This window comes from Myotis yumanensis, unplaced genomic scaffold (assembly GCF_028538775.1).
Source record: "Myotis yumanensis isolate MYYU_CA2020_CCGP unplaced genomic scaffold, mMyoYum1.0.hap1 SCAF_9, whole genome shotgun sequence".
Taxonomy (NCBI): domain Eukaryota; kingdom Metazoa; phylum Chordata; class Mammalia; order Chiroptera; family Vespertilionidae; genus Myotis; species Myotis yumanensis.
Window position 1 is genome coordinate 51,398,237 of NW_027223760.1, and position 24,938 is coordinate 51,423,174.

At 41.6% G+C, this 24,938-nt stretch overlaps 1 protein-coding gene across 7 annotated transcripts in view; it reads right to left on the reverse strand.

The window, feature by feature from the left end:
* Positions 1-24,938, reverse strand: part of ICA1 (islet cell autoantigen 1) — a 110,838-nt gene that overhangs the window by 34,550 nt on the left and 51,350 nt on the right. For all 7 annotated transcript variants that reach the window (XM_070424344.1, XM_070424339.1, XM_070424338.1 and 4 more), the window contains exon 7: positions 37-162. In XM_070424344.1, the coding sequence (XP_070280445.1) occupies positions 37-162 (126 nt within the window). The remainder of the gene's footprint in view (positions 1-36; positions 163-24,938) is intronic.

The following is a 24,938-nucleotide window of genomic DNA, read 5'->3' on the forward strand; positions in this document are numbered from 1 at the left end:
ATTCTTGGTTCACTGTAACAGATATCACTTTGTTACCTGGTATGTTGCTAGCATATGAGACAAGAGGTTGCATCTGCTCGCTCCGAGAAGATCCACTTTTTGACACACGTCCATCTTCAATTTGTCAAAGCTTTTTTTGGCAAGACGTACTTGTGCTTGTACCTGTGAGAGTAAAAGGAACCACTTTGAACCAATCAAACTCTTAAGTAGCTAAAATTTCCCCATTAGAAAAGACCAATAGTGGGCTTATCTCTTTCATATAGGAAAACACCTTTGAAAATTCCAGCAGGCAAGAAGAACTTACAACACCCATTCTTTGCCTCCAAAGGACCAGAACGACAGTACTGGATATTATGACTGCATAGCAAAATCACCATCCTAATTATATTTTTCATTCGATTATTAAAAATCCTCTCCTCTCAAGCCATTCGCAAACTGACCACAGTGGGGGAAAGTCCAGAAACACCCAGGGTAGTCTGGGGGGAACCTTTGCCCCATTGGATTCCTAAAGATCGTTGAAGCTGGCTTCCCTGAATGTTAACATCATATATAACATGCTACATTTGTTTTAAAAAAAGAAATTAATATTGATACAATCCTATTAACAACAGACATTATTTTTTTAAACCAACTTATGTCCTTTTTTGTTCCAAAATCCAATTTAGGGTACCGCAAAGGGGAACTGTGATACAGACTGAAAAACAATCTCCACTAATAAACTTTTCAAAAATTTTTTAATCTCACCCAAAGATATGTTTTATTTTAGAGAGAGAGAGGAAGGGGGAGAAAAAAAGAGGGAAGGAGAAAGAGAGAAACATCGATGTGAGAAAGACACATCGACCGGCAGCCTCCAGTGTGCACCCTGACCTGGGATGGAACCCACAACATGTTGGTGTACTCCATGATACTTCACCCAACTGAACCACCTGCCCAGGGCTCAGGTCTTTTTAATTGAGTATGTACACAGGAATCCTCCACCCATCCCTGAGCCATCTCGTAATCCAGGGACAGAGCGAAGGTCAGGAAAAGATTCAGAAATATCTATTCTACATGTTATCTATAATAATAAAAGCATAGTATGCAAATCAACTGAACGGCGGAACAGCAGAACGACCTTCCGGACGACTTTCCGGACGAAGCCGGGGCTGCGAAGGCCAAGCCCCTTGCAAGAATTTCGTGCATTGGGCCTCTAGTTCCATATGTGATTTGATGACAAAATTGACGGTTTTAAAATGTAATGCAGCTACATTAAGAATGATGACATCGAAATACCCCTTTCCTCCAATCTGAGGCATCACCGCATCATATTTTAACCAGGGAAAGACAGCCAGATATTAATTTATCTCAGCTAATTCATGCAGAGGCAGTTACCAGGTAGGAAACTGCAAGTTGGGCATAATAATAGCTCTTTCTCACAGGAGACAGATCCTGGGGGCAAGGACAATGTCTACCTCCATCACCATTATATGATCAGCATCTGGCCACCTGGTACAAAGTAGGTGCTGAATACATATCAGGTGACTGAATGAAGACATTTTCCAGGCCATTTCAAAAGGTAAATGAATATTTTTGTGGGATGTGAATTATGTTTTTTTCCTTTACATTCACAGAATTGGTTACTCGGAGATATTCTTTTATCCTAGGAGAAAACATTTCACTTGCTTCTGACACAAAGCTCGGGAATTACGATGCTTTGAAATGTGCCCTAATTGAGTGGTGTTTGAATTTCTGTAAAGTAATGTTAGAAACCTAGAAGAAGACTTCAACGCTTGACCCAGTGAATTCTGAAAGGCCATATGCTTTGTGTGTCAACAATGATTATTAAAATACTTAATGCACTGCTGAGTTTCCAAATGGTGAGCCCTTTCCCTGCCAAACAAAGAGGATGTTGCACTGTGGGGCATTTTGATTACGGTCAAGTTCATTTACAATTTTGTGCTCCATGCCTGCTCTCCGAAACACGTTTCCCGTCTGCAGCCCGAGGACAGAGCACCAAGGACACAGGCAGACCCAGGCCACCTTCGCGACTCTAATTTCATATGCCTCCACATGCACTTAAGTGAAAACTGTTTTGCTTATTATTCCTTTCAATCCCAGATAAATTACATTCGATTACATAAACATCTTGTGGAGCTCCTCTGTTTTTCAAGGTCCTTTAAAATGTCTTCAGTCAAATAAATGTCCCCTTTGTTTATTTCTTAATTTTATTTCTGTTGCTCCACCTTCCTCCTCTGATTCTCCAAGTTCCAGGAAATGATCGCGCATATTAGACCCTCTTTACGACCCTGCTTTCCCCAGGCTGCAGAAATGCAATTTACCAGATAAAGGAGCAATGTCTCAAAACGACAGGGCCCTCCTCTGTACTTATTCCTCCTAACCTGAAATTCTACCTCGTAGCCGCAACTTGAACTATGGTGAAGCCAAAGCTATTCATCCTCTTGGCTCAATCTGGCTTCCCTGGCCAGTGAGAAAGGTCTTCTTCATATTACTCGACAACCAAATAATTTGAGAGCAGTTTTGTATTTTTCGTGTTTTCTTTCCTTTATAAATGCAATAAAGAAAAACTGCAATCTTACATTTATTACATTTTCTTCCAGGAAAAGGCTCTGTCTTCCTCCCTCAAACCATTCATTCAAATATTGATTTTCCACATGCGGGTAGCAGTGAGTAAAATGGAGGTGGTCTCTGTCCTCACAGAACTGAAAGTTCAGTGGGCATTTTCACACCAGTGAGGGCATAACAACAAACTGAGTGAGGTGCTCAGAAGGAAAGCCACACAGTCCCATGTGAGAAAGATTTACCAAGGAATCTGACTGAGAAGACGTTCTCCAAAGAAGCAGTGCATAAGCTCTCTTCTGAAGGACTGAGCATGATTAACTGAGCAAAGAGAGAGAGAGTACTTTAGCAGAGAGAGAGAAGCATGTGCAAAGGCCCTGGGGTGGAGGGCAAGACGACAGGTCACAGAAGGCCAGTGTAGTTGGGTTGCAGAGAGAAAGCAGAAGGGTGGTATGAGATGAGACAAGAGAGGTGGGTTGGGGCACATCTGGGAACAGGGGTCTTGTAGACATGCTCAGGATTTTAGGTTTTATTTTAGAAGTAGTGGAAAAACATTGGAAGCCTTTAAGCCCGGAAGGCATAGGATCTTATTTTCAGTTAGAAATGATCACTCACTGTGGTGTGGGGATATAATCTCAACCCATTTATACAAACATGCCATTGCAACCTTTATTCAGATGCTCATTTTCAGATAATGAAAGCAATCCAGGTTTCCTCCCTACTCTGCTCTTCAGAACTCAGGTCTGTAACATGTTTTCTGGCCATGACTGCAAAAGTCACCTGGGACAGTGGAGCACACCAATGCCTCAGGGTAATTTTCTAGGAACGTATAAAACACTGTAGTGGTTAGATACCTTAGTCAAATAATTCTCTCAGAAATGAGTCAGGAGAAGTGGGGCCCACACCGCGGACCACTCTCTTTTGAGTTTCCGGAAAAGAGAGTTTTCACTCTGCTTTATTTCACTTAATCACGTGTTCCAAGTTGGGTGAGGAGAGGAAAAAGAGTAAACATTTAAGGCGAGCAATGTTTCACCACTGTTTCATTTTTATAGAGGAGAAAACTCAGGTACAAAATGATTTGCCTAAAACCAGATAGCAGTTAAGTAGAAAGGTCAGGATCTGGCCCAGATTGGATGTTGTCTCCTCTTGTCTAAAATATACACTCCCCACCAAAACCCTGCCTGCCTGTGGCCCATCCGCCTCCTCTCCCATATCCCTCCGCAGGCACCATACGCTCTGGGCACACTGAGCTGCCATTCTCCAGCCAAACCAGAGCAAACCCACCTCTGCATTGTTGCACATTTCCTCTGCCTGGAAAGAGCTCCCTTTATTGTCTACACGGTAACTCTTACTCACCTTTAAAGTTTCCACTCAAAGGTTTTCTCTTCCGAGAACCTTTTTCTGTAATGCTCCTCAGCTGAGTTAGCATCCCTTCCTCTCTGCAGTCCATGCATGTGGCCATCACCCTTCTGACACAAACTATCCTAAATGCTACCAGCTCCCATGTCTGCCCAGCTGCCCTTGACTATTAGCTTCATGAGGGTGAACGCTCACTATTCAATTTCACCAAGGCGAAGGCTACATGCCTCCAAGTGGCGGGTATGCAAAACACTGAATGAAGAGGAGAAGGTACCAGAAGAGTGAACACCGAGGCCGTAACTCTGCTCTTGGACAGAGCACAGCGTGCTGTGTGCCCAACGGCGGTCAGACTTTCCCAGACACTGTCCCTCTTCCTCATCAACACCACCACCACTTACCGAGTAGGTGTACCACGTACAGGCACAGACCCATTTGATGCTCACAACACTCCCACACCACACTTTTGTTTCTGTTTCACAGAGAAGGAAACCGGGCTTCAGAAGCATTAGGTAACTTGCCCAAGCTAATTTGACTGGAAGGGGAGGGGCAGGATGTGAAAGTCCACCCACATTTCACTGACTCGTTTGCTTTCCCAGTTGTAGCAAATGTCAAACTGGTAAGATTGACTGTACTACCCCAAATGGGGGCGTGTCAGGGGATTGCCTACTACTCTTTTTCATTACATAAAAATATTTCTAATATGTTAAATTTGTGATTCTGGCTTCTTGTTTTAAAATACAATATACGACTCACTATGCAATAATGCATCCATTCATGTAAAATCCGAGTTCAAGGTCTTCTGTTTTCAAGCCCTTGGCAAGTTGAAATAAGGACTGTTAAAATTATTCATAACCATGTACTTTATAATACGCAGATACACTTCAGATTAATTTAGCTAGCTACCGCACTTCCCCAGCATTCTTAATGTTTGCTCAGCTGGTAAATTATTTTTTTCTGTTAACGTAAGGCAATTCTGTCAGAAGATTTAACCGACTGGGTTCACTTCCTCTTTAGGTCATTAGTGGAAATATTAACTAGGGTCACAAGACCGAGCCCAGGACACCCAGCTTTATCAATTTCTCTCTAATCTGAGAAGCACACATTTCAGGAGAGTGTCCAAGATGACAATACTATCATTTTATCCCATTGGTATTTCTTCTATTTTATTGTGATTTAAAAAGGTGTCATTCCTTTTGTTATTACTCTTTTTGATCATTTATTCACGTCTATGTGACATGTGCAAGGCTGGTGAATTTGCTTATGTCTTTTGGCTGCCTAATCTATGCCTGCTTAGGCTTTATATTACAGTATATTTTTATTATGCTTATCAATGGCCATTCAGTGTAAGGAATCTAACTCACATGCACAAACCAACTCATAAGTTAACAGGTGAACTGATTTGCTGAAAATGATCCTGTCTGAGGAGTTGTGTTGATTTATTCTGCAGTGGGTCCTGAATAGAGTGAGTGGGGGAAAAGATCAGGCCTTTCCCTTTACGGATCCATGTTGCTGACCTGGAGTTGTACAGCGTGGTGGAGCTGGGAGTTAGGAAGTATCTGAAAAGACTGATGCCAGAACAACACCTTCACTGGTTGCCCAGAACATCCAGAGTAAATCCAGACTCTGTAATCTGGGCACACACCCTTCAGGATCTGGCCCTGGCCCACTTCTCTACTTTCATCGTTGGCTTCTTTCTCTCTCTCATTCTTCTCTCCAGCAAATCTTCCAACTCACTCTTTTCTCTCAGTGCAATCTCCCAACTCATCAAGGAGTTTTATCCTTTTCTTTTCACATGTTTTTCCCATTGATGTCCTTATTCTCCTTTGTTGGCCCTTCAAAATTCACCTTGTGCCTGCTCTTCTAGGAAGCACATTTCAGTCCTGCTGGGTAGCTCAGTTGATTAGAGCATCCTCCTGATATGCTAAGGTTGTGAGTTCGATCCCCAGTTAGGGCACATACAAGAAACAACCAATGAATGCATAAATAAGTGGAACAGTAAAATTGATGGTTCATTTTCTCTCTCCTCTCTCTTTCTCTCTTTCCTCTCTTTTCTCTCTCTCTCTCCCCCCCCCCCCCCCCCCCGTAAATAAATAAAGCATGTTTCAATCCTCAAATCTGACTTTCAGATGTCCCTCCTTTGGGCACCTACAGCACTTTATCATATGCCCTTATTATCTCATGTGACACTTATCACATTGCATGTTCACTTACTTTAATTGACTTCTGCATTCTCCAGGCAGATGTAGGTAACAAATCTCCTCTTGTCTAAAATATAAACCCACACCCAAACTGATAGTAGGAGCTAAAAATGCTAGCCAAACAAAAAGCTTTTAACCTGGTACACAGTAACATACAGCATCACAAGTGTCGGGTCTATAGCCCCCACTTTCATAGTCTGGTGACTGACATTTTGTTCCTTGGTGTGGTCTCTTCTTCTTTTTAGAAGACACTGCCACAGTAATTGTATGCCAAGAAGGAAGCCGGCCCAGCTCCTTCAATTTCCCATTAGTCTGAGTCTTTAAAACATGGCCTGTGTTGAGATTCCATATATATCTATAACATCTCTGCTCTTTCCTGCTGAAAATCACTTCATTCCAATTTGCTCTAATAGGCTGTTCTGGCAAATGTGCATATGTGTTCTCTGCACACACCCAATCCATTCAAGTTTGGTGCCAGTGATGATTCCCTTTATCATTAGAGGCCTCAGAACATTTCAGATTTTTGGGATGATGAGCAAGTGTTCTTGTGGCTGAGGCTGCTCGCTGTCCATTAACATCCATTGGCCTTTCTGTATTTTCCAGACTCCCCTGAAAATAGGTGTGGCCACTGGACAAAGTTCTCTCCAGTGGAATGTGAGCACAAGTAACACTCAGCATTTGCAGGCTTGGCCCATAAAACCTTTCACACAGGCTTCGGCAAGCCCTGTTTCCTTTGGGGACGACTGGGATGTCCACAGCTAGGAACGCTGGGAGGCAGAGTTAAGGATTGCAAAGATGCTGTCAGCCCGGGTCTCTGAATGACATCTTGGAGGAGAGCCATTCCACCAACCTGAACATCTGCCCAGGACTATTTCATGAGCAGAAACACAATAAAGCAAAGCTTCTATTAGTTTAAGCCATGGAATGATGGAATTTTGAATGTCTCTCTGTACCACAGCCTAACCTAGACCATTCTCCCTAATATAGGGATGGCTTAAAGAAAAGGCTAAATGACAAGATACTCGATATAATGTTGGAAGAAGGTTCAAGTCTAACAGTGCCGTAGACAATTGTCAGCTATCCAAAGATCTACTTCCATTACTACTTTGATCATCAACAAGAATGCTATCAATAATATCTGATGATTACTAACATGTTCAGAAATTCATTTTAATGCTACTGAATTTTTAAAAAAATGTTGTATAGAAGCAAGGCATGTTGGGGTGAAAACAGTGAAACTGCTGGAAAATTCTTTGGCATTTGATCCTTAGAATTTAGAAGTCCTAGCTGACTCTGGGGAACTTCTAGTGCTCTCAGCCCAAGTTCCCCAAACTAGCTTCCAAATGTGAATAATACTTTCCTTGAAAAAGGAGAAAGTCATTTTTTATATTTTTACATAGAAGAAATTTCTTGATATTTAGGGCTGAAAATATATGCTTGAAACGGTGAAGAAAGTAGAAAGTTGGATATGTACATAAACAGAAAAAGCACCTCTTATTACAATGGTCCTTTTCTTTTTAAAGTGCTTCTAAATAATTGTGTCACTAAGAATCATTTTAGTCTGTGCCTCTATTCCTCTCATTCTCTCCTTAAACTACTTAGTTTCAGTTATTTTTAAAAACTGTTTAACGAGGTAATAGCTTACAATAAAGTACACTAAAATGAGTTCCATAACATTAAAATAAGTATATGTAAAATATGTACAATAATCACCCAAATCAATATGTAGAACATTTTCAGTACTCCAACAGACTCTTTTGTGTTCCACTCCCAGTCATACTAGTATCTCTTCAAAAAACAGAACCAATACTCAGTATTCTGACCTCAATCACCATAGATTACAGTTGGCTGATTATGAATCTCATGTAAAGGAAATCAGATGCTATATACCCTGTGATGACTGATTTCTTTCAACACCATGCTCTTGAGATTCAGCCATATTATTGCAATGTAGTAATAGGTAATTCTTTTTCATTGCTGTATAGCATTCTATTGAATGAACAATAACACAATTAATTTATCAATACAACTGTTGATGGGTATTTGGTTTGGTTTCACTTTGTGGCTCTTCTGAATAACACTGCTATGAACATTCTTATACATGAGTTTTACATGAACACTCATTATCCTTGGGTATAGGCCCAGAAATACATTATTTTTAGTAGATAATGCCAGTTTTCTAAAGTAGTTCCATCAGTTTACCCTCCTACCAGCAATGTAATTTCAGTTGCTCCATATTCTCACTAACAGTTGTGATTGTCAGTCCGTTTAATTTTAGCCATTTGATTAAATTTAATTTTCAGTCCTTAGTTAAGAAATGTAACCCCAATAAATTCAATAAAAAAACATTAAAAAAATAAATGTAAGGCATTACTAGCATTCCCATTACCTTAGAGGAAAAAAGAACACAACCCAAATGCAAACCAAATATAAATATACTTAAAGCTACCTAGAAGATTAGCTGAATGTTAAATTACCTAATGCTCTCATTGGGACTTACGTGAAGGTCCTGTATTTAGCCAAATGCAGGTCAATTATGCCTCGGTAGGGTGGGGGGTGAGGGTCACATGGGATAGAAACATTTAACAATGATGAATAAGGCATGGTCCCCACCTCAGAGAAATTTCAAATTGCCAGGAAGATGAGATACGGGCAAAAATAACAGAAAATAACATAGTACTTGAAAAACACCCTAAGAATGAACCGAAACAGGATAGGATTTACAGACATTTATTTTTCTGTGTATTATCACTAACACAGAAAGTTACTTCTTAGATTCCATTAAGATGTTTATCTTACTGATGAAATAAAAACAGCGAGTTAATTTGCCAGCATCTTCTACATCAATGGGCTTTCAACATCCACAGCAAGATCCGGATCACTGTGCCTTCTGAACTGGGAAACATGTGGCCAGCCGTGCTGGACACAAGTGCTTAGAAACGTCCTGCAGTGCTTGCTTTCCTATGGGTAACACTCAGCTCACCCTGTTTCTATAGAATAATATGGGGCTCTAAACTATGGACATGCATCAAGGCCATTTCCAGGCTCCGAGAGGAGAGCAGGAAGGGCGGGCGCGCTGCCCTTGGCCGCAGCTGTACTTGTTCTCTATTAGGTGAAACGTGCTCAACAGCGAAGGGGTTCCGCTCTTTACTCTGCAATAATAGCTGAATTCATATCATGGCTTGTTTTGTTAAGAGGGGAAATAGAGCAGAAAAAAAGGAAATTTGCTTTAATCATGCTCCTTAGGGAATGTATCACAATATGAAAATCACAAGATAGCTTTCTCTCTTCTTGGGTTGCTCACAAATAATCCCTTGAGAATACATTTAAGTTTGGAGAGAAATTCATACCTTGAAATAAAACCTAACAACCTCCTGAGGATTAAATACCTATTGTGTGTTAAATATATACCCAGGAGTATCCCCTCAGAGAGGGGAGAAAGCTATAAACTACCTTTAACATTATTTTGAACTAAACATTTTTAAGAATGAAAGAAAGTGAAAAGGAAAAAGATAAAATAATTTTTTCTTTGGTTAAAAAAATAGGAAAAGTCAGCTCAAATTCAAACTTAAGCAATACTATGAGACAGTGACAACTGATATTTAGGATAAAACTCAATTTTTACCCTGATCTTTTAAGAATGATAACTGAATATATGAATGTGCCTAATGTATAACATGCAGAGCAGCCTTATGGAACTCTAAATCCAATGATCCATCATCCATCCATTTATTCACTGATCAGCAATGATGCTTATGCAGTGGTTCTCAAAATGTGCTTCCCAGACCAGCAACGTCAGCATCACCTGGGAGCTTCTTAGAAACGTAATTCCCGGGCCCCACCCCAGATCTGAATCAGAAAGTAGGATAGGGCTCAACAATATGTTTTAACAAGCCCTCCAAGTGATTATATCACATGCTAAGTTTGAGATCAGCCTCCTGGAGTGGAAAGGTTAAGGACATGCTCTTTGAGTCAGAGTAATGTGGGTTCAAATATTTGCTCTTAGATTTACTGTCTCCGTGACCTGGAATGAATGCTTTAATCTAAGTCTTAATTTCCAAGTTAGTAAACAGAGACGCTGTACCTTTCAGGACTATTGTTAGGATTAAAGGAGGAAATATATACAGATGAGGTCTATAGTGTATAGATACGTCATGCACCCAATGCTGGGTGCACAGTAAGCCCTCGGTAATGGACAGCTGTGATTCCCAGGCATGGGAGACCCTGTGTTAGGTGATGCTGTAGGAAGCACTGTGTTAATCAGACATGGCTTCCTTCTTCAAGGACCTTAGTCTGGAAGATGAGCTACATTAGCAGGCGAATAATCATGATACAGAGTAGAAAGTGTTAGGTGGCAAAGAGCGGTGTATAAAGTGTCCTGGGAGGCTGAAAGCGTGGAGGAAGCAACATATGAATTGGTTTTGAAAAAAACAGGAAGCTTCTGGAGAACCACAGACCAAAGAAGGCACATTCCAGATGAAAGGAACATAAGGAGGAGGGCGGGAATCATGGGATACAGAGTTTGGCTAATGGGATAACAAAGGGGTGAGCATATACTTTATTGTCTAAATGGGCACTTTGCAAGTGAAAAGGGCAGTATTAATAGTTAAGTCAGAGCCGGGGCCTGCGTGGCTCAGTAGTTGAGTATGGACCTATGGACCAGGTGGTCATGATTCGATTCTGGTCAGGGCACATGCCCAGGTTGTGGGTTTGACCCTAGTGGGGGGCGTGCAGGAGGCAGCCGATCAATGATTCTCATCATTGATGTTTCTCTCTCTCTCTCCCTCTCCCTTCCTCTCTGAAATATATATATACACACACATATATATATATATATATATATATATATATATATATTTTTTTTTTTTAAATACTAGTAGTTAAGTCAGTACAACAGATTTAGAGGAGACCATGCATGGTCCCCCTGGAGAACAGGCTGTGGGGAATGAGTACTGGGAAGAGGGATGGAGAGTGGGCTGGATTTGTGCCCTGAAGGGTCTCCACGGACAGGTGGAGGGCTCTGTGTTCTGAGTCACGAGGGGCTGCTAAAGATCCTGAACAGGGATGTGACCATGGTGTGTAGGTACTTGGGAAGATGACTATGGCAGCACTGTGTAGGCTGCTATAAGGATGGAGAGGAGGGTATGAGTGAGAGAGATATTTCCCGAAACCAATTAAATATGTCAGACAAAAACAGGGAGAAGTTGAACCCGAAGCTAATATTTCCAGCCTACATCAACAAACAAAAGGAGATCAAGAGAAGAAGTGGCTCAGGGTGTAAGTATCATGAATGCACTTCCAGACCTAGGTGTTCAGTTTGATGGGCTCTGTTATATACATGTGCCTGGGTCCCAATGTGCCACTGGTATGGGGAAACATGACAACTAGTTAGAACTGAATTCTTATTTCAGTAAGGATCTCTCCAGATAGAGAAGACAAGCCATTCAATATCTTGATATAACGAATAGGCTATTTTATTTGCATCTCTTTTATTTAATGAGCACCTACAACTGGGCAACAATAAATGTTTGTGTTGTCTTTATATGGACCAGACTCTGTTTTAAGCACTTTACTGATATTACAGATTGAATCCTCATAAGAATCTTATGAAGCTAATGCAATTAATATTATGATACCCATTTTTCTGATGAAGACAATGAGGCTCAGAGAAGTTAAGAGACCTGCCCAAGATTGTCTTGCTATAAAGCACGGAGCCCCAAGCAGGTCCTGGGGGAGTCTCGCTGCAGAGACTGAATTCACCATGTTGTCAGGGGGGTTCTTATACTCAAGACATCTAACAGAACTTGATGGAGCTTTATTAACCTAAAACGGTCCTGGGTGTTTTGTTATTTACATGAAACATATATACACACACACACGCACGCACGCACAGGTTTTGAGGCATTATTTCCAGTTATCTTAGTCAAAACTGTTTTCAGAGATGCAAAATAAACAGAATACTTAATTCTTATACTACTTTTGAGGAATAGGTATTCACATCCAAGAATATAGAAAACAGTCACAACTCCCTAACATATAATGACACATCTATTTGGTGTCTAAATCTCATCATTTTCCTCTGGAAATCTCTCCCCTGTTCCCTCCTTTCCCTGCCCAAGCAGCCTGCACAGACCTGCCAATGTGATCTTCCCCCAAAACCACTCAACCGTGGTCACTTCCTTGCCCAGGAACCTTCACAAAGACATACTTATGAATGTCAGACACCAAGCCACAGACTTAAGACTCAAACCTGAGCTACTGTATCACCTTCCAAATGGGAGAGGACCTTTTGGAATCATCTTTATTGCTATTCTTTTCAGTAATGAGTATGGGGTAAGGATGGGAGCCTGGCAGGGATTTTTGGTAGATGTTCAGGGATTATAAATACAGGAGAGTGGGCGTGGCTGGGCCTTTAGAACCATCTGGGGGGTGAGAAGATGTTTTTAATGTGGGAATTACCACAGCTGCTGGCAATCCAAGAGGTGCCAGGGCAGGGAAGGCCTGGAGAGAGAGAGAGAGAGAGAGAGAGAGAGAGAGAGAGAGAGAGAAGAGAGAAGAGAGGAGAGAGAGAGAGAAAGAGATATCTAGGCTGTGGCTTCCCAGGGCATGGAAGAAGGCAGCATTCAGGGCAGCACTCAAGGGAATCAGACTATGGTTTTGGCAGGAACATCCCCTGCATTCCATCTCTCAGTGATGCAAGGAAGAGGGCAAGACTCCCCCAGAGAGGCCACGGGACTGGGCGGAACTCTTAGACGGCAGATGCAGAGGCCACGCTTCCCAGGGAACCAGCCTTGAGAACCAGGGAGAGGAGAGAATTCAAACAGAAACCGAGACAGTAAGTCTTCATCTGCCTTAGATGCCAACCTCCTGAGCTTTGCAACACCCAGCGCTCATCGCAATCACTGTACTTGTGTTACAAGCACTTGCTTAGATGTCTATCTCCCCACTAAACACTGAGCCGCCCCCTCTCCCCCACTCCCCAGAGCTGGGATCTGCAGTATTTGACTATATCCCCAACCCTTAGCCTAGAGCCTGGCACAAAGCAGGTGCCCTGATAAAAATGCCTGTGAATGAATGAATGAATGAATGAAAAGAGGGTAGAACTCTGATCAACTGGACTCATACTAGAAGAAGGCTTATAATTCACTTAGTTCAATCCTATTGTTTTACAGATACTGTGAGACCCAGGGAGGTTACAGGGCTTGCTAAGGCCCATGGTAGGGGTGGGGTGGGGGTGGGGGGGTTAGTGCTAGAGTAGGACTGGAAACCCAGAACCCAGGGGCCATCCTTTCTCCTCTTCGCCCTGCTAGGAGCATGGAGTCAGCCCCACAGTCATTCTAACGTTTGTTGGCTGGCGTTGGGAATACAGAATACATTTTCCCATGGAGACAGGTTTTTTCTTCTTCTTTTTTTTTTAAATGGTGGTTCGGTTCCCAGGCCAGGCCACAAAAGCCTATTTACCCCATAGCTGAGCTCAACTATAAACCCAGCGGTAGCTCTGAGGCCTCATGAACCCCTAGCTCTGAGCCCGCAGTCTCGGGGGCAGGTGGGCAGCTGGCTCTGCAGGAGGGAGGGCAGAACTCCCAGGAGCAGACCAGGAGTGCGGGGTGGGGGCTGGGCAGGGGGGCTGGGCAAGGGGCCCGGGAGGCAGCTGCAGGAGGCTAGGCAGCCTCTGAATGCCTTGGTGGTTCTTAAGTGGATTGTTTGTAAGTCGGGAACTGTCTGTACTTAGAAAGGCCGATTTCAAGAGGTAGTCGGGATCCTATTTCACTTGAAGGCCCACGGTAATGAGGGTTCTTTATTCATAATGAAGTAGCCACTAATTGGAGGGCCAGGCTCAGGAGGCCTGCTGGAATTTTGTGCTCCTGGACCAGAATTGAGTCATATTATGCAGTAACTTGGCAACACCTGACTTCTGCATAAAATTCATATAAAAATCCACCACGAAGGGCCTGTCTGACATTCACTGTGTTTATTAGTAATAATGATAATAACAGGGTGGCTTAGACACAGCATTAAGCTCAGAAAGCAAATGAATTCTCCGTTTCCTCAAGTACTGCGCCCCCCCCCCCCCCGCCCCCCGACACACACACACACACACACACACACAGCCCAGCCAGATTAGGAGTGTTTGGGAAACCCTTACTCTCAGAGTGGGCCGAAAGCTTTCATTTCATAGTCACCCTGGGGGACACGGGGCTCCAGCTTCTAAGGGCTCATCCCAGAGATGATCTCTTCGCTTCCTCTGCCTCCTCACAGGCAGAGACATTCCAGCAACTCACAAATGTTGTCAGAACAAATGCATGGAAAAAAGAACGTGAATGGAACTAAAGTTTCAGTTGGCGAGTCAATTACAGTAAGGTAATTCAGTTAGGCGTCCTGGACTTAATGACATGTGGCCCACTGCGTTGGAATGTTCTGGTGCCCCCTGGAGGATTCTGAACCCTAACAGAACTGGGATTTAGTCCTTTCCTACAGATGTCTGAGAAAATCCTACAGAGGCCATGCGTTTCTTCTCCCAGGCTCAGAGCAACTCACCCCGACTCAATCGCACGCAGGGGGACAGAGCAGGAACTAATGCTGACTTTGAAAAGGTTTCACCCCCCCTTAAGGTTATCATTAGAATGTAGGTTTTTGGATCCAGGACAGAATCTATTTTGGGCTTGTGAGGTTTATGCATCCAACGGTGCAAAGTTCACAGTGACATGGGCAACTCCTCAATCCTTCTGGGCTCAGTGTTGAGGCAACGAGGGAGTTGGCTTCTGTGAACCTTGCCTTGTCTTGCACAGATGCTCTGGAAAGTTAAACATTGAGCTTCTAAAATTTTACTGCGCCGGCGTTCCTCAGGGACGTGGCTCCAGTGTGATGATGACTAAACGGACATCAGAGTTGTTTATTCCAGAGACACAGAGCCGTCAGCAGATGCGAGGAGCCGTGGTCTGACTCCAGTAAGCTCCCATAATAAATTCCAATAATCTAATAGAATCAGAGCTGTCCATCTGCCCTACCCCACCCCCCAACTTATACCAGACTGACTGAAATCACTAACTTGGTGCCTAATGTAACCCATACCATCCAGGCTTAGGTCACTGCGTCTGAAAGACACAGACCAGGTTTCACTCAATTTGCCAAGACTCATGCACTGTTGTAAGTTTTGTCGCAATAGTTACAATGGAAATACAGTACGTGTCAAATAATATAAACTTCTACTGCTGTCACCTGGTTTCAGTACTATTCTGTCATATACTGAATGCTTAATTTCTTAATTTGAAGATTCTAAAGCAGCCGTGGGCAAACTACGGCCCGCGGGCCGTATCCGGCCCGTTTGAAATGAATAAAACTAAAAAAAAAACCAAAAAAGACCATACCCTTTTATGTAATGATGTTTATTTTGAATTTATATTAATTCACACAAACACTCCATCCATGCTTTTGTTCCAGCCCTCCGGTCCAGTTTAAGAACCCATTGTGGCCCTCGAGTCAAAAAGTTTGCCCACCCCTGTGAATCTAAAGGAAGGTTCTAAAATTCAAACCGTGAAGTCACCAAACATAATTTCAGGCTTTCAGAAAATCTGCAAGAGTCCTTCATATTCCTGGACACCCAGATTCCCAAAATTTCAACATTTCCTATGTTTTTCTTTTTCTAAATACACATTAACACACATTATTTTTTTATGGACTACTAGAGGCCCGATGCACAAAATCCGTGCATGGCCCCTGCCACCGTGGCTTCATCCAGAAGGTCATCTAGAAGGACACCCAGTTATGCTTCTTTCTTATAGAAGATTGAAAAGTAAGTTGTGGCTATTATGTTTACTCCTAAATATTTCAATGTATATTTCCTAAAAATGAGGAATCCTCTTGCATAAACACTGTAATTATCGAAATCACAAGTTAACACTGAAAGATCTAGAAAATCTTATTGAGATTTTACCAATTTCCCAAGAATATCTTTAATAGAAAAGGGAAATCTAAAACCATGCATTGCATTTAATTGTCCTAATTTTCACTCTCCTCTAATCTGGGTCAGTCCCTGGGTCTGTCTTTACAGTATGTCCTACATTTTTGGATTGTCCTATGTGCCCTCATGATTAGATAAAGGTTAAACACCTCAGGCAGCACACCTCAAAAGTGATTTTGGCTTTTTCTCTGCACAACATATGAAGAATCACATGCTGCTGCTGACTCCCATTAATGGCAATGTTAACTCATTTTTTTTGTTAAGATGGTGCTTGTCAGGCTTCTTCACTTAGAGTAACTATTTTACCTTTTGTAAATAAAAAGTAGCTTGCAATGTAAATTTCCTAGTCTCAAACTTGATTATTTTTAGCATTCATGGATGATTCTTGCCTGTATCAATTATGTCTATGGTGGCGTGCAAAGCTGGTTTTCTGATTCCATTGTTCCTTCTATATTTAGTGAGCTTTCTATTAAGCTTTCCCTTTTTCTTATTTATTAGTTTACTTGTTTGTTTATATCAATGTAGCTCATGGATACTTACTTTATTCAGTAGTGTTAAATTTACTGTCATTACTTTTTTAAATCAGTAATTTATTTTAATGATTACATTACCCCAGATTTGGCCAATGGGAGGCCCTTCAAGCTGGTTCCTGTATCATTCAACATGTCCCTAATCATTCTTTAAGCACTTTCTTACTTTTTGGCATAATACGGTGTTGCAATTCTTTCCCTGCCTTGATCTTGAAGTCAGCCATTTTTTCCCATGGATTCCTCTCTCCTTTTAGTGGAGAATGGGTGTATAGAAATCAAGATTGTGGCTGTAGGTATACTCATTGCTACCAAGGTGAAATTGCTACAAGGCTGTCTCAGAAGACAGATCTGGGAAATGTTTATACATACACATAAACAAATGTGTGTGCATATGCACAAATGCACTCAATACACACAATACATATATTCATATTATATCCTTGCACATCTATATCACCTTATATATACTAGTATATATGTATGTGTATGTACTAGAGCCCATGACTTCATTCCTATATTTCCAATTTTAATCCAATATAACAGGGTTCTTTCTTTTTTATTTTTATTTTATTTTACCATAATTGTTGCTTCCTTCTCCCAAAGTGCTAAAACTGACAATCATTATTCACAATTTACTTGCTCAATCCTAGAAAGTAGAAAAAATGGTTTCAGAATTGCTAATCTATGCTTCTGCAAAAAGGGAGGTTTATTAAGTTCAAATTTTTTTTTACAGTTGTTGTTTTTTTGCCTGAGAACATACAGTCATATTACTGGGCTCAAAAGCTACTTGAGTTCACTTCCCCCCTTTCTTCTTCAGTGTGGTTACATTATTGATTTGAAATATAATTTGTTTGTATTCAATTTGAGAGCCCCTAAACATCCCGTGAGTCTTATTAATTTACATTTCTATTTATTTAATTCCTTTTTTGCTATGTAAAATATTAATATAGTTCAAGGCAGGTCTGTACAAACTGGTATACTGAAAAAAGTGTTATCCCTTCCTTATTTCACCTCCTTTTCACCACACTGCCACCCATATCATGTAGGCAACTAATCCTAGCATGGCCTAGTCTTAAAGTCAATATTCCTACTAAGGTTAGAGCAAAGCAAAATTATCTACTGTTGTGCTACCATTCAACATTGTACTAGAGAAGTTAGCCAATGCAAGTAGACAAGAGAAACCAATTAGAGACATATGAATTGGAAAAAGAAAAAAAAACACATTTCTATTTGTAGATGATATAATCATGAACCTAGAAAGACCTAAAGAGTTGATGGCAAAACCAAATCAAAATAAAAGTTTCAGTAAAGTAGCAGGCTATGAAAGAATATATAAAGGTAGAGAAGACTCCATTTATAATAGTAATAAAAAGATCAAATACTTAAGAATAAATTTAACATGAAATATATAAAATCCTTATAAGGAGAACTGTAAAATATCCCTGAAAAATAAAAGTAGACTTGACCATATTTTCTGTTTGGTTTTGGAAAGTCATGCTCACATAATAAAAATGTTAGTTATCCCCCAAGTTAATTTATAATTTAAAACAACCCAATAGAAATGCCAAGGTGATAGTAAATTTCATGTGGGAAAAATAAACACGTAAAAATAGCCAGGAAAACACTAAAAAAGAAATATTGCAAGGGGGAAACTAGCCTAGTAGACATGTTTACTAGAGTTTCTTTTAAAAACAGTGTGGTACTGGCACATGAATGAGCTCAGATCAGTGGTATAAAATAGAAAATAGGAAAATAGAAAAATAAACCCAAGTACTTATGGGTCCTTAGCATTATGATAAATACAGTATCTCAAACCACTAGTCAAAAAGTCAACTTAGCAAATAATACTGGGCATTTGGCAAAGATAAAATTAGATCCATATCTCACATCATGCACAAAAATAAATTCTAAGTACTAGTAAACTGGGGAATCTAATTGTAAAAAATAAAACTATACAAGTACTAAAAAAAATTATGGGTGAATTTCTCTTTAATTTGAGTATACATAAATAATTTCTAATTATATCTCAAAACTCAGATGCAATAAAAGAAGTGATTGATAAATCTGATTAAATAAAAAAAACTTGTGTAATAAAATAGCATAAATAAAATCCAATAACTGACAAACTGAGAGAAAATATTTTCAACATATATTGCAGATAAAGGAATAATATCCTTAATATATGAAAAACATTTTTTAAATTGAGAGAGTAAGATAAAAAAAATCTCATGGAAAAAGACATGCAGAGGTAATTTACAAAAAAAGTATGAGAGGCCTTTAACATATTAAAAATTATTGAACCTCAGTCATAACAAAAGAAATGCAAGTTTTACATTACTGTGAATCTCTTTTGAGCTTTGATCCATGTGTGTGAACAGGCAGATGCAGTGCAATCCAAGGGTAACAATAATAAATGCAAATTAAACAAATATAAGAAGCATCACATCAAGAGCCTGAAGATACATTAGCTGAGATAAACTGCCATCATTTTTGTGGTATGAATACACCTTGAAGAATATACAGTTAGAAAGGAAAGGGATTTCTGCAAACATTCATGAATTCCAATTAATTAATTAATTAATTAATTCTATTAATTCAATGCTAATGAATTTCAATATCATAACAATACACTTCAAATCTGTGCAATGTTTGTGGACCAAATTTTTTACCTTCTCAAAGTAGCAAATTGCCTGTAGTCTATTTAAGGGGCTGCTGGGGAACACACTGTTCTCTGGGAATGAAACGCAAGACCAGCCTGTGTGTGGTTCATCAGAAAAGGCTCACACTGTGAGCACAAGAGCTAGGCAGGATTCAGAACAATGACCAAAAAGAAACCACAGAATTTAAGGACAGAAGCAGAGGATTTACATGAAACTCAGAAAGCTTGAGTTTCAGGGCCCCTTCTAAGGCCTTGTACCTAATGTTGTACTTTTTTTTTTTCCTGTAGAGTTCCAAATAATGCACAAACTAGGCTTATAAAACCTGGATCTGCCCTAAAAAGAAGGTCTAAATCTAATGAACCAAATAAACTGATGATCAGAAATAGACCCGGAGACATAGAAGCATGAACAGACTGTTGAACCTCAGAGGAAAGGCAGGGGAGGGTGGGTGGGTAGAGATCAACCAATGAGCTTGTATGCATATATGCATAACCCGTGGACACAGGCAATGGCGTGGTGAGGGACTGGGAGGGGAGGCAGGAGAGGGCTGGAAGAGGTTAATGGGGGGAAAAAGGAGGACTCAGGAAATACTTTCAACAATAAAGATTTTTTAAAAATCACTAAGATGAACTATTTGATTTTATAGAAGAAACTGAGGCCCAGAAAGAACAACGCGATGAGGTCAAAATGTGGATGTCAATCATTAATTAAAAGTCAGCTCTCCCTTGTGTTCCCTGCAGAAAGGCCTGTATTGTGCTACTTGATTACACTGCAGTAATTGCCCTGGCCAGGCCCGACCCACAGCCTCTGCTGAAGGAGCAACCTTAGCCTATTCCCTGGGGAGGAGTGGCTTTGTGGTTTACCCTGTGACCCTGTCCCTCACCCCTACCTCCATTCCCTCAACACAGCTGATTAGACCTGGGGTTGCCACCTGACCCAAGGGAGACATTCCATCTGGGTCAGTGACCTGTGAGGTCATCTGGTATAAAAAGCTCTGCTCAAACACAAAAGACACTGATGAAGTAGCCCAATCAAATTCTCTCTCCTGGAAATTTAAACTGGGGAATATGGAGAGAAACAGATAATTAGCCATGGGGAACTGAATAAGACCCAGACCCAGAGAGCAGCCGTGCACTCAACCGGGAACCTGGGAGTTCTCTTGGCCGACTTAAGACAGTTTGCAAACCTGAGGGACACCCATTCATTCATTCATTCATTCATTATGTTAATCTTCACCCAAGGATATTTTCTCCATTGATTTTTAGAGAGAATGGAAGGGAGGGAGGGAGGGAGGTGGGGAGAGAGACAGAGAGAAACACTGACATAAGAGACATCAATTGGTTGCCTCCTGAATGCACCCTGACTGGGGCCAGGGGTCGAACTTGCAACCCAGGTACATGCCCTTGACTGGGAATTGAACCTATGACCCTTTGTTGTGCAGGCTGGTGCTTTAACCACTGAACAACACTGGCCAGGGCCTGAGGGACACTTTAGTTCTAGTTTGTGAGGTCTAGCTGTGTTGTTCTTCCTGAAAGGCCTGGCATGGTGGCTCCAATAGCTGTTTTATCTCCAAGGTCCTCCTTCTAATCCTCTCCCCTTGCTGACTACCTCTCCTTGGAGCACAAATGTGGTCAAAAGGAGTGAGGTCTGAATTCATCTTTGAGGAGGACTTGCTCCTCTGTTTTGGGGAAGAGCACTTTCATAGGTCTTTGATTACACAGAGGCAAAGCCAAGAACATATCTTGTAAAGGGGGCGGGAGGAGCTGCAGAGCTTTGTAAATGCTAATCTTCCTCGTGGGTAGATTGCTTTTCTCACACTGTTTCCCTTTAGACAAGTAAGACTTCAGTATCTCTGAAAGCCTCAGTGGGAGGCAAGTCAGGGCCAATGACACTCCCAGGTGGGAAGGTGAAACTGTCTCCGGGGACATGGGGCCGTGCTGGGGACAGAGCAGAGAGGCATTCTCCAGAAGTGGACTCCGAAAGCGCTTGGCTGATGAATTCATTGAGGAGTCACACATCTGCATTATAATTCTCTCTGGCTACAGGATGACAAGGGATGACATGTGGAAAGTGGCCTGGTGGGATGGAGGCTGACAGCTGACTGGGACACATGTGACAGCCACAGTCGCATTGAGGAACACAGCACTCCTGTGGGATGCACAAGAATGCTGGGCAGGAATTCCTGGGAAAGTCCTGAACCTCCAGGAAAAATAGGGGAGGGGGCTTGGAGCATCATTATTTGATTGTTAAAGTGAAGGGTGGCCAATATATTCTAGTGAATGAGACATGTGGGGTTTGCTTGCTTTCAAAGAACCTCACTCTGGTAAGTAATTATAATCACTATCTAGTACCCCCTAGAAAACAAAGGAAGAATTTTTCAGTGTGAATAAATGCATGTATATAAAAGAATAAGTATATGCATCAATTATTATTTTTTTAAATATATCTTTATTGATATATTTTTAGAGAGGAAAGGAGAGGGAGAGAGAGATAGAAACATCAATGATGAGAGGGAATCATTGATTGGCTGCCTCCTGCATGACTGGGGATCGAGCTTGCAACCAGCGCATGTGCCCTGACGGGGAATCAAACCATGACCTCCTGGTTCATAGGTTGATGCTCAACCACTGAGCCACCGCGGCCAGGCAATTATTATTTTTTAAACAAGCATCAGAGAATTGACTCAAACAGAGCTACATAATTAGGAAATGAATTCAAACTTTAGAAGTACAATAGTCTCCAAAGTTGGCTAATTCAATCAATGGCTCTGTGAAGTCCTGAAGGACTAAAATCCTTTCCAATTTCCTGTGTTACTTCATGGTCCCAAGAAGGCTGCTCCAGGGGTCACACCCAGGCATGATAACATCCAGGTCAGCACAGGAGTGATCTTTTCCTGAAAATCCTTCTTAAAAGCAAGAACACGTTTCCCAGATGCTTGCTACTGAACTGACTTCCTCTCATCTCTCACAAGCTAGAATTGAGTTACCTATATATTCTAAAACCAGTTAGTGGCAAGGAAAATGAGATTATCCAGACTGCCTTAGACCCGTGGTTCTCAAACTTGTACATAAATCAGAATCAGCTGAAGGATCTTATTAAAACACAGCTTGCTGGGCCCCACCTTCCGAATTTCTGATTCAGTAGGTCTGGGCTCAAGAATTTGCCTTTCTAGCAAGTCCCTGGGTAATGCTGACACAGCTGTTTAGGGACCACACTTGGAGAACAACTGTCTTAGACTAACTATTCAGGGTAGAACGGATGTTAGGAGTTCACAAAAAATGTTTCCTGTAAGTGAAAACTTTATAAGAAGAGCATTATATATATATATATATATATATATATATATATATATATATACATATATATATATATATATTCCAAAATGACATATTTCTATGAATTTTCTTTTGAAAATTAGAGTTTCCGTAAGTTGTGCATGTGACAAACAATACTGATGGTGGTAGAAGCCAAAATATTGACGTAGAATGCAAGTTAATGGCTTATGGCAGAAACTGTGGTTTGAGTAAGTGTCACCCATTATCAAACATCCACCCATCCTGCCCTGCACACTGTGCTAACTCACCTACAGCCCTCCCCTTGCATACTCCTATTTTCCTTTTCAAGGCTGAGGCGGTACCAACCGCCTACCTGCTGAAGTGGTATTGACCTCAACCTGTCTCTTGGCAGAGGGGACAAATGAGCAAAGGAATGAGTGTCAGAAACAGCTCACTGTTTGGAGGAAACTAAGCAGCTTGAAGTTTTTGCAGCATAAACTATGAGGCTGGAAGTGGTGTGAGGTAAGGCCCTAGATTTGGACAAGAGCAAAACCACAGAGGGCTTTGTGGGATGTTGAGGAGCTTGAACTTGATCCTGTGGCCTCAGCAGCCACCGAGCTGAGACGCGATGTGGTTGGACTTGGGTTTCATTTTGATCACACCAGGTTGTGTGCAGGCAGACCTGAAGCAGGGAGGCGTGGTAGGGCTGGTAGTCCAGGAAGGCAGGAGAGCTGAGAGGGCAGGCACAGATCTGGGAAATATTTAGAATGCAAAAAAATCTACAAATCTGGTGATCTGTTAGATGTAGGTGGTACAACAAAGTAAGGCATCAGATATTTCTTAGGTTTTTAGCCTCAGTGAGAACAAAATGAGCTGGTGATGGGGTAGCGACACAGGGATACAGGGCGATGAAATCAGTTTTAGATGCCCTGTATTCACAGTTCTGGCCCACCTCAACATGAAAGTAGAGACGTTCAAGGGGCAGTTGGACATAGTAGGATGGGTTTGAGGGAGAGCACTGCACTAGAGATTTTGGAGTCAACTAGTGAAATCAACAGCATAAGTAGATCACTCAGGAAAAGCATGAAGGTCAAGAATGGGGCCCTGAGAAACACCAACATTAATACAGCAGAGAAATGATCGGGCAGCAATGAAAGACTAGGGTATATGATTTACCTTAAGGTAAATAGAGTTTACCCTAAGGTAAGGTCATAGAGTTTGAAGCAGGAGGGAGTAGTCACATTGTAAAATACTGTAGAGAGGAGATTCCTTAAAATAAGGCCTGAAAAAAAAGTACTAGGACTTGGACTTTGGGGAGTCACAGACATTTCAGAAGAGCAGCCGGACTGAATAATAAGGAGATGAGTAAATGGAGACAAGTTTTTTGAGAGTTTCCATGGGAAGGGCATGGAAAGAGAGCAGGGGATACTTAGAAGGGTGCTATCCAATGCTTGCAAATTTCTCACTGGAGTAGGAGGCATAGCCATGAGCTGAGAGTGCAGAGGGAGGATTAAGTTGAGGAAGGTTATGAAGGTTTGGGTAGCCAGGAAAGCTAATTGCTCTTTAGGTTTTCTGAGAGGGTTGACACTGTTGGTTCCCAGGGCTCCTTCATTTTCCAGAGTATTTGCAAGCACGAATCCAGGAAATGACATCTATTTTAAATGGGTGTGCCACCGGAGCTCAGAAGATAGCTTTGATTAATGCCTAAGGAAACCGACAGGTCATGTGGCAGAGTGCATTTTGCAAAAGTGACCACAGCAATATTTCCAGGTCCACAAGGCCGAGACTTCCTAACTGCCTGCCCTAATGAATGGCATGCAGAGATGACGCCGTGTGACTTCCAAGGCAAGAGGACAATACAGCTTCCAACCTGCTCTTCATCTGGGGATGCTACCAAGCTGTGCGGAAGCCCAACCTGCCCACGTATCTAATGGCTGATGCTGGTTGCTGGCTGGGTTCTAAGGGAAAGCATCCCAAGAAAAAGCGCCCTTCCAAAGCCGTACTATTGTCCTTTGCCTTGGAAGTCACAAGGGTCATCTCCGTGCCCTGTCTGAATTCCCAACCCACAGAATCTGTGAGCATGATAAATGGCTGCTTTATTCTACTAAGTTTAGGAGTGATTTACTCAGCCATAGTAACTGAAACAGCATCCAAACATCCACTCACGTGAACACGGGTATTAGGGCGATGCCTCCTCCTTCCACACATGCACCTTCCTCAGCAAACCCATAAAACATGCTTGGCTGATGCTAAATCCAGGGGCATGTTTTATTCTTCATTGTATGTGACATAACAGGGGGACATTCAGAGTTTGCATCCTTCCTTTGAGATATGTTCATTTTTTGGTTGCGTTCACAAACCAAACAGTCTTGCCTTTTCTTTGTATCTTTGGCTTCTCC